The sequence below is a fragment of the Limulus polyphemus genome, unplaced genomic scaffold (genome assembly GCF_000517525.1).
Source record: "Limulus polyphemus unplaced genomic scaffold, Limulus_polyphemus-2.1.2 Scaffold10805, whole genome shotgun sequence".
NCBI lineage: Eukaryota > Metazoa > Arthropoda > Merostomata > Xiphosura > Limulidae > Limulus > Limulus polyphemus.
The window spans coordinates 1-10414 of NW_013676415.1; the positions used below are offsets into that span (position 1 = coordinate 1).

The 10414-nt window shown below is 29.9% G+C and overlaps 1 protein-coding gene across 1 annotated transcript in view; it reads right to left on the reverse strand.

Moving 5' to 3' along the window:
• Positions 1-355: 355 nt before the first annotated feature.
• LOC106476533 (phosphatidylinositol 4-phosphate 5-kinase type-1 beta-like) overlaps positions 356-10414 on the reverse strand; it is a gene marked incomplete at its 5' end in the record, with an annotated part of 15596 nt that continues 5537 nt past the window's right edge. Inside the window, 4 exons of the mRNA XM_022380368.1 lie at positions 356-519; positions 1579-1772; positions 2726-2903; positions 6163-6294. Coding sequence (XP_022236076.1) covers positions 371-519; positions 1579-1772; positions 2726-2903; positions 6163-6294 — 653 coding nt within the window. The remainder of the gene's footprint in view (positions 520-1578; positions 1773-2725; positions 2904-6162; positions 6295-10414) is intronic.

Genomic DNA, 10414 nt, shown 5'->3' on the forward strand with positions numbered 1-10414 from the left:
CAGGTATCTAATGCAACTGTTTAACTAGTGAACATTTATCACAGGAATATTAAATCTCTCCAGGTATCTAATGCAACTGTTTAACTAGTGAACATTTATCACAGGAATATTAGATCTCTCCAGGTATCTAATGCAACTGTTTAACTAGTGAACATTTATCACAGGAATATTAAATCTCTCCAGGTATCTAATGCAACTGTTTAACTAGTGAACATTTATCACAGGAATATTAAATCTCTCCAGGTATCTAATGCAACTGTTTAACTAGTGAACATTTATCAAAGCATTAATATACCGCTCCAGATATCTTGTGAAATTGAACATTTTAAAGCAATCTACTGACTGCATTACTTTTGAATGACAGACAGATTTAATAAATGTATTGAAATTCTAAAGAAAGCCAGAGTTCATGTCTTACCACTTCAGCTTCTTGAACTATCTGGGTTTCTCCCAAAGGTAAATGTAGGGAAGAGTCCTTCTGCAGGTATGGAAAACTTCTTACTGGTGTTGTCGGACAAGCTGAAATTTTAACAATAATCTTACCGTATATCTGTGATATCAGACATAGCACACTTTGTGAATATCAGAATATATATTATAGATACACAAACAGTTTAACGTTTCATAATATTTCTTATTTGACACAAAAACAAAATGTAAACATACATGTCATACAGGAAAACCAACAATGGATAGAATGTGGTATAAGATGTATCCTTGCACACAGTTAAGAAATATCAAAATAGTGTATGAAAAAAATAGCTTCCTAACTGATTCTCATCACTTGAAACAGAGTACATGCTCTACAGTAAAAAAATAAAATAAAATGTAGCCAGTGCATAAAAAGGGGTCACAAAGGCTTAAGTCAAGTAGACATTTTTATGTAGCAGTTAATTTGTAGTTCACATTGAAAATCATTTGAAACAGGTTACTAAATAGAGCCTTATCATTCCACCTAAATCACCATTTGTTCATAAAAGAATCATTACAGAATTCATTTATAATTACGCCTCTCTCAACTCTAAATAATAACTTCATTTCAGTTTTAAGTTTGTCCTGAATACCATATAGAATTCTGAAAAAAATTGTAATATTTATGTTTGTACCGTACACCTATCCTAAACTTTTGATTTGATTCCTTTACTTTGTATTTTAATTCCTCTTATAAAATGTTAGGATGTTACAATTCTTCTATTTTACTTTGTTCAAGTTGGGATATGTATGTTCCGAAACATTCATGTATTAATCGCCTGTATAGATTTTATATATCTAAATCTTTGAGAAACATATAACCCTCTAACAAGGTTTTAACCATTAGCCTAATAGTAAATAATGTAGGTTAACACTAACAACACTGACTGCTACCAACCACATTCAGCAATGTAACGAGTTTAAGTCAACATCAAAGAACCATGGTCAGCACCGGTTTATGAAGATGTAAACAGCTTTTGTTACTATGGTTGAAAAGCTACCAAGGGGGTTTGTCCGACTTGAAAGTTGGTGAAAGAACCAAATTAGTAATAGACTCATGCAGAGGACTGAAGACACTGGTACAGGAAATGACACAAGAATACCTACCTATATCTCCACTAGAACTGGACTCGGTGAATGAGGGCGTACCTTCTGTGTGTGTTGGTGTTGAACCTTCAACACTGTGGGGTGGTGTCCAGCTTACTGTTTTAATTGTTGAACCAAGGCCAGATATGGTGGAACTACTAGTTTCTGACAGACCGCTTCCCAATGACTCTGTGTGGATTGTCACTTGAGACACACTACAGAAAAAATATTTGATAATTTGTTTCCTTGCAAAGTAATAGTTTCTCTATCAATTAAACATTTGTTTTTGGAAAATTCCGACTATCAATATATTTCCTTAACACAAGCTTAACACCATTTTTAAATTATTCCTTCTTCATAACACTGAGTAATTGTTTTGAATATATTTCTGTTACTTTATTTATAACTTCACAATTAAAAACATGCTTGAATAACAAGACAAAATACATTCTAACAAAACACCTTTATTTTAACTTACAATGTAGAGAAGATGAAAAAACAAGCAAGCTGATAACTATAATAACAGCTGAACTTAACAGTAAACCATTTTTTTTATCTTACAATGTAGAGAAGATGAAAAAACAAGCAAGCTTATAACTATAATAACAGCTGAACTTAACAGTAACACCATTTTTTTTATCTTACAATGTAGAGAAGATGAAGAAACAAGCAAGCTGATAACTATAATAAGAGCTGAACTTAACAGTAACACCATTTTTTTTATCTTACAATGTAGAGAAGATGAAGAAACAAGCAAGCTGATAACTATAATAACAGCTGAACTCAACAGTAACACCTTTATTTTATCTTACAATGTAGAGAAGATGAAGAAACAAGCAAGCTGATAACTATAATAACAGCTGAACTCAACAGTAACACCTTTATTTTATCTTACAATGTAGAGAAGATGAAGAAACAAGCAAGCTGATAACTATAATAACAGCTGAACTCAACAGTAACACCTTTATTTTATCTTACAATGTAGAGAAGATGAAGAAACAAGCAAGCTGATAACTATAATAACAGCTGAACTTAACAGTAACCTTTAACCCTACTTGTTACTAAGAGTGAAGAAAATCCAGTTTATTGAATACTAGCAACTATTTCATAATAACTTAGATGAACCCGTTATTTGATGGATAAAAGATCTGAAGTTTACGAACAATACCTAACAACATCACTTTTATGAAGAGTTGAAGAGATAGTCTTGGAAATACTTGGTTTCACTTGGAGTATGTTCCTCCGAGAATTAGGTACCGGATCTGTATTTGATCTGATCTTTGGAAAATCGGATGCTACAACTGACTCAACCCCTGGACCCGTACAGGAAACATCACTAGCCAGTTCTGTAAAAATATGTTGAAATAAATAATTCATAATATGTTAAGAAAACAAATAGGTTCAAAAACTCAATGAAAGACAAAAAAGAAATATTATAACTCAAAAAACAAACCTTTCTTCATCAGAGGGAAAATGATAATTCACAAGTTATCTTTAATAGAGAAGATATTTTCGTAATTAATCAACACCTACTTCCATAAACTTCTACACATACTTAGTTATCTTTAATGGAAAAGATATTTTCATAATTAATCAACACCTACTTCCATAAACTTCTACACATACTTAGTTATCTTTAATGGAGAAGATATTTTCATAATTAATCAACACCTACTTCCATAAACTTCTACATATAGTTTAAAAATTTCATCGACTATGAACTTCTTTACTGAACCCAATGTGACAATAACAGAACTATAACATATCTGAACACTGTATAAATAAATTAATACAAGTGTTACAATACACCTCATGAGGATGTTATCTGGTTTAACCTTCTTACTATGTGCATCCTTTTCTGCTCATGTCAGTTTTAATTAGACTACTTTCTTTTCATGGTATACAAATAAACTTGGCATAAAAACATAGCAAATTATCCAAATCTTAACATTATATAGATTCTTAATTCATTAAGGCAATATTAAAAAAAAATCCTGAATTTCCCCGAGTATGAAAATTATGACATTTACTCTCTTGGCTTCTCCTCTTCTCTAATTTATTTACCACCCCTCCAAGGAGTAAAAAAATTAACTTAATTACTCATTATAATGTTGTCATCATTCATGCAAAGCATTATTTTTATAGCATTCAATTTTATCTGGTTACCAAGCCATAAAATAGAACATCAGACTCCTCTTGCCCACACCCACCTGTCACATCCTCTCTTTCAGGATTTGTCAACAGTTCTCTCTTACTTTTAATACTATATTATTTATAACCAATAGAAAGCTAAAGTTTTAATCTATCAAATAGTGTGTTATAATACATTGTTTCCTGCACAAAAAATTATCCATTTCACTTCCAGTCAAAACCTTATTCCCCACATGAAACACTTCGAAGAGCTTATCTAAAGTTGGCTCTTGTTGAACAGTAAGAAAGTCAGAAAAACTGTGATAGTTATAGGACATTGTCTGCTTTTTACATGTTATTATTCTGTGTTCTTTGGTGCATTAGTTAATTAAACAAAAAAATCATTTACTGCAGTAGTACAATTAGTATAAAAAAGTAAGGTTAACTTTCACTGACAGTAAAGAGCAAAAAAAAAACCCAGGTGAGTACTTTCTCCTTTTTAACAGATATTCTTTCTTATTTATTATAAAAGTAACTACAATGTAAAACTTAAAACTTTTCAAGTTACATTACATAAAATAAATAATAATAATAATAATAATAATTTTTCAAGAGATATAGTCGCAAGCAACTTGCAAGTAGCCCGTGCATTATGTAATTCAATAGGGTAATGTGAGCTCCACATTAGCTATGTGTTTTACAAATCTTATGGTAGGAATATTAGTTACACTCATTCCAAAGAGCAAAAAAACAGTAAAATTTAAGCATAAACAAATGTATACCATTATGAATTAAGCTAGTTAGAACAAACTAATGTAGTTTCATGTTAGAATTTGAATTCATTCTAGAAAGATTTATTTGGAATTTCTTATCGATGTTACGAGGTAGGGTAGAGAAAATAAAAAATAAAATAGTTTTACTGAAAAACAAATGTTTGAAATTTATTTAGGATGCTTTAGATTAAGCATGTGAAATTTGAGCTTTTCAGATGAACAAAAGGATTTTTAATCTTCAAATCAAAATCACTTTCCATATGTTCATGGAGACATTTTTAGTGAAAATACCTAATTAAACATTCTAATTCTTTTTTGTCAACCAATGACTTCATGCTTATTGAAAGATTGCAAAATATCATGAGGACATAAAAAACATATTAGAAGATATGGTATGGAAACTATAAGTCAACTTGGGGTCAATTTTTAGGTTGAATTGATTAAGCCCCATAGCAAGAGAGTTAATGTTATAAAAAATTAAACTCCATACATCAAGTAACAACCTTGCTTGGTTAATTATTATAAGTAGTTATGAACCCAATATTGTACATCTAGTAACAACCTTTCTTGGTTAATCATTATAAGTAGTTATGAACCCAATATTGTACATCTAGTAACAACCTTTCTTGGTTAATTATTATAAGTAGTTATGAACCAAATACTGTACATCTAGTAACAACCTTTCTTGGTTAATTATTATAAGTAGTTATGAACCCAATATTGTACATCTAGTAACAACCTTTCTTGGTTAATCATTATAAGTAGTTATGAACCCAATATTGTACATCTAGTAACAACCTTTCTTGGTTGATTATTATAAGTAGTTATGAACCCAATATTGTACATCTAGTAACAACCTTTCTTGGTTAATTATTATAAGTAGTTATGAACCCAATATTGTACATCTAGTAACAACCTTTCTTGGTTAATTATTATAAGTAGTTATGAACCCAATACTTTACATCAAGTGAGGACACTTCTTGGTCAATTATTATAAGGAGTGAACCCAATACTTTACATTCACCAAGAAGTGTCCTCACTTAATGTAAAGTATTGGGTTCACTCCTTATAATAATCGACCAAGAAGTGTCCTCACTTGATGTAAAGTATTGGGTTCACTCCTTATAATAATCGACCAAGAAGTGTCCTCACTTGATGTAAAGTATTTGGTTCACTCCTTATAATAAACAACCAAGAAGTGTCCTCACTTTTCACTCCTTATAATAACCCAATACTGTACATCAAGTGAGGACATCTTTTGGTTGTTTATTATAAATAGTGTACCCAATACTGTACATCAAGTGATATGTTCACATAAACTAGTATAAAAACTTTTAAGTATTCACATAAACTTGTAACCAAACTAGTAAGTCTTCATAGAAACTAGCATAAAAACTGTTAAGTATTCACATAAAGTTGTAATCAAACTAGTAAGTCCTCATAGAAACTAGTATAAAAATTGTTAAGTATTCACATAAACTTGTAATCAAACTAGTAAGTCCTCATAGAAACTAGCATAAAAACTGTTAAGTATTCACAAACAAGTATCAAAACTAATAAGTATGTAAACTTCAAATTTTGTGAACTTTTCTTAAGATCAAGTAGAAAACAATAAAACTGATACAGATGCTACAAGATTCCGTAAAAACTTCATATTGCCAGACCCAATACATGTCTTTTTATCTCTTGCTACAAGACTAACCTCTCCCAGATGAAGATAACCCAAATTTGGACACAATTCCTGATTCGGCTTTAAAGGGTTCTAGGTCCCTAGATGACAGCCGTGTCTGTCTTACTGATGGTCCTTTATGTTTCAACGGGGAATGTTTCAGAGCTAAAAAATAAAACAAATGTTTATTTTTTACAGCAGAACCAATGTGAAAGTTCTATACTAAAGAGAAATTGTATCAATAAAAATTAATTATTTTTTGTGAGGTTTGATTACAAATTCAAATATACAAGGTGTTCAAGAAGTCTGGATCCATAGGGAAAAATACACAATTTATTCTTAGTTTATTTATTAATCAAATTGCATGCCATTAACAGCCATATACATATCAATTCTTGATATACTGTGACATCAGGGTATTTTATTTCTTGAAATATGTACAACTGACATTAGAAATGTGTTTCTTGAACTTTAAGAATGTTTATTTTCTCTATGAGTCCAAACTTCTGGGACACCCTGTACTGTAAATAAATCTCAAAACATTAATTTTTCCCCTAATATAAAAATATTGTTCATTTGTCAAAATCTATCCAATAAAACACATTTTATATCTAGAATTAAAGTAACCACAAGATATTTGTGACTTCTATTAGAATTAAAGTAACCACAAGATATCTGTGAGTTCTATTAGAATTAAAGTAACCACAAGATATCTGTGAGTTCTATTAGAATTAAAGCAACCACAAGATATCTGTGACTTCTATTAGAATTAATGTAACCACAAGATATTTGTGACTTCTATTAGAATTAAATCAACCACAAGATATCTGTGACTTCTATTAGAATTAAATCAACCACAAGATATCTGTGAGTTCTATTACAATTAAAGCAACCACAAGATATGTGAGTTCTATTTGAATTAATGTAACCACAAGATATCTGTGACTTCTATTAGAATTAAAGCAACCACAAGATATATGTGAATTCTATTAGAATTAAATTAACCACAAGATATCTGTGACTTCTATTAGAATTAAAGCAACCACAAGATATTTGTGACTTCTATTAGAATTAATGTAACCACAAGATATTTGTGAGTTATATTAGAATTAATGTAACCACAAGATATTTGTGACTTCTATTAGAATTAAAGTAACCACAAGATATTTGTGACTTCTATTAGAATTAAAGTAACCACAAGATACTTGTGACTTCTATTAGAATTAAAGCAATCACAAGATATCTGTAAGTTCTATTAGAATTAATGTAACCACAAGATATGTGACTTCTATTAGAATTAAATCAACCACAAGATATCTGTGACTTCTATTAGAATTAAATCAACCACAAGATATCTGTGAGTTCTATTAGAATTAAAGTAACCACAAGATATTTGTGACTTCTATTAGAATTAATGTAACCACAAGATATTTAACTTCTATTAGAATTAATGTAACCACAAGATATCTGTGAGTTCTATTAGAAGTAAAGTAACCACAAGATATCTGTGACTTCTATTAGAATTAAAGCAACCACAAGATATCTGTGAGTTCTATTAGAATTAAAGCAACCACAAGATATCTGTGACTTCTATTAGAATTAAATCAACCACAAGATATCTGTGACTTCTATTAGAATTAAATCAATCACAAGATATTTGTGACTTCTATTAGAATTAAATCAACCACAAGATATCTGTGACTTCTATTAGAATTAAATCAATCACAAGATATTTGTGACTTCTATTAGAATTAAATCAACCACAAGATGTCTGTGACTTCTATTAGAAGTAAGTCAACCACAAGATATCTGTGCCTTCTATTACAATTAAATCAACCACAAGATATCTGTGAGTTATATAGATACTTTTCTTGTTCATATAGACATATTCAAAGTTCAGATTTTATCCCAAATATGTATTTCTGACAAATTAGAGAAATTGTCACAAAAAGATTAGTTAATGTGTCTATATTTATCTTGCCCCAAAACATTAATTCTTTTAACAGAAATAATTTATTTTACAAATACTGAATCTCAGCAATGCCTAATAGAACACACATCAGAAAGTGATAATTATGAAGTATGTATGTATAACACATAATATACAATTTAACAAAGCTACAGCAACACTTACATAAGAGGTATTTAAGCTATTACTGACACAAAATCTAACAGCATGCAAAAAAACAAGCTCATTCCATAAATAAAGAGTAAAAAGCAATTGATAATAGTAATAATAAATGCACAGGCTGGTGATTGAAAATTACTGGTAATCCATTTCAACTACCTGGCAATCTTTTGTTTGTATAAATTATTGGTTTTTTCATGTAATATACATAGATTTTTACAACATATTCTGGCAGTTTATACATCCTTTACTTGGGTGCATTAATTCTTCTTGAATCTACACATTTTGAACGGAGAACTTATGATATGAGTTGTGTAACGACAAATCACACACTAAATAATTTAAAAGATTTTTATCCTAATTATTTTAGTTTATTTACAGCAGTTACAGTATAAAAAAAAAAGTGTTGCTTAATTTCCTTAACTTTTAATATGTTTTTACATGGTTCTCAGTTGACCTTAACCCTGTATCAACAGCTGGGTCAAAGTGCACATCATTGCACCAACCATGTAACCCCAAAGTAGCTAGCAGAGTTTCCATACTATAACGTTTAATATGTTTTTACATGGTTCTCAGTTGACCTTAACCCTGTATCAACAGCTGGGTCAAAGTGCATGTCATTGCACCAACCATGTAACCCCAAAGTAGCTAGCAGAGTTTCCATACTATAACGTTTGATATGTTTTTACATGGTTCTCAGTTGACCTTAACCCTGTATCAACAGCTGGGTCGAAGTGCACATCATTGTACCAACCATGTAACCCCAAAGTAGCTAGCAGAGTTTCCATACTATAACGTTTAATATGTTTTGTGTATCTTAACAAAATTTGGCAAGCTTTCAGTAAACATTACAAGTCTTTGTATGCAAAAAGTAAAATTTTTGAGTTACATATTTATACTAAAGATTTGTTCATGAATATATATATATATATAAAGTGTTGAGTGTTCCGAGTGCACAGTAATTTTCATGTTAAAAATACTTTCTTTGATCTGTGTACACTATAAATCCTCCTAAAGAAATATCAAACTTTTTTTCAGTAAAACTTTATATTTTATCTGTCACTTTCTATAACTCTAACCTAATTCTACACAAACTCTGTGGATTTGACCAATCTTGTAACTACCATAAAAGTTACTTTTTTTTGTTTCTTTCTAGAATGACCAAAAATTATAACATGAAACTACATTATATATTTATCCTAAGTAATTTAAGGTTCATAACAGTTTACATATGTTTCTACTTAATTCTGTTTTATTACCCTTTGAACCATGTCTAACTAATAATCCCACCACACAAGTCGTAAATCACTCAGCAAATGCATAGCTCAAGTTAATGTATAGAATGATGTAACAGACGAGCAACTCGCAAGAATATCTCATAGAGAATGATTATCATTATTCTTAAATATTTAATGTAACCTTATCTAACATAATAAATTTACATTTTACTTGCTTTCATAACAATAACTAAAAAAAATATAAGAAAAACAAGAAATATAATACTTACCTTTCACCTCATTTTTTTGGCTGTCGATTGCCAACGAAATTTAAGCCTTTTTTTTGTTTAATACTGTTGGTACTAGTATTCTAAATAATTTTTATTTACTTAAATAATGCATCTAAGAATACAGAATAATAACATGTACAAAGCAACTAATGTCTTATAACTATTATAATTTAACATGCTTTTCAACTATGGCTTCTTGATATTTAAATAAATCCTCAATCATCACTCGTCTGTTAGTTTCACTTGTAACTAACTATTACATGTCAGTTTCCCTTCTACTATACATTCAGCCTTAATTTCACTTCTACTAGACATTCAGCCTTAATTTCCCTTCTACTATACATTCAGCCTTAATTTAACTTCTACTATACATTCAGCCTTAATTTAACTTCTACTATACATTCAGCCTTAATTTAACTTCTACTATACATTCAGCCTTAATTTCACTTCCACTAGACATTCAGCCTTAATTTAACTTCTACTATACATTCAGCCTTAATTTAACTTCTACTATACATTCAGCCTTAATTTAACTTCTACTATACATTCAGCCTTAATTTAACTTCTACTATACATTCAGCCTTAATTTCACTTCTACTATACATTCAGCCTTAGTTTCACTTGTAAGTAGATATTATATCTCAGTTTCA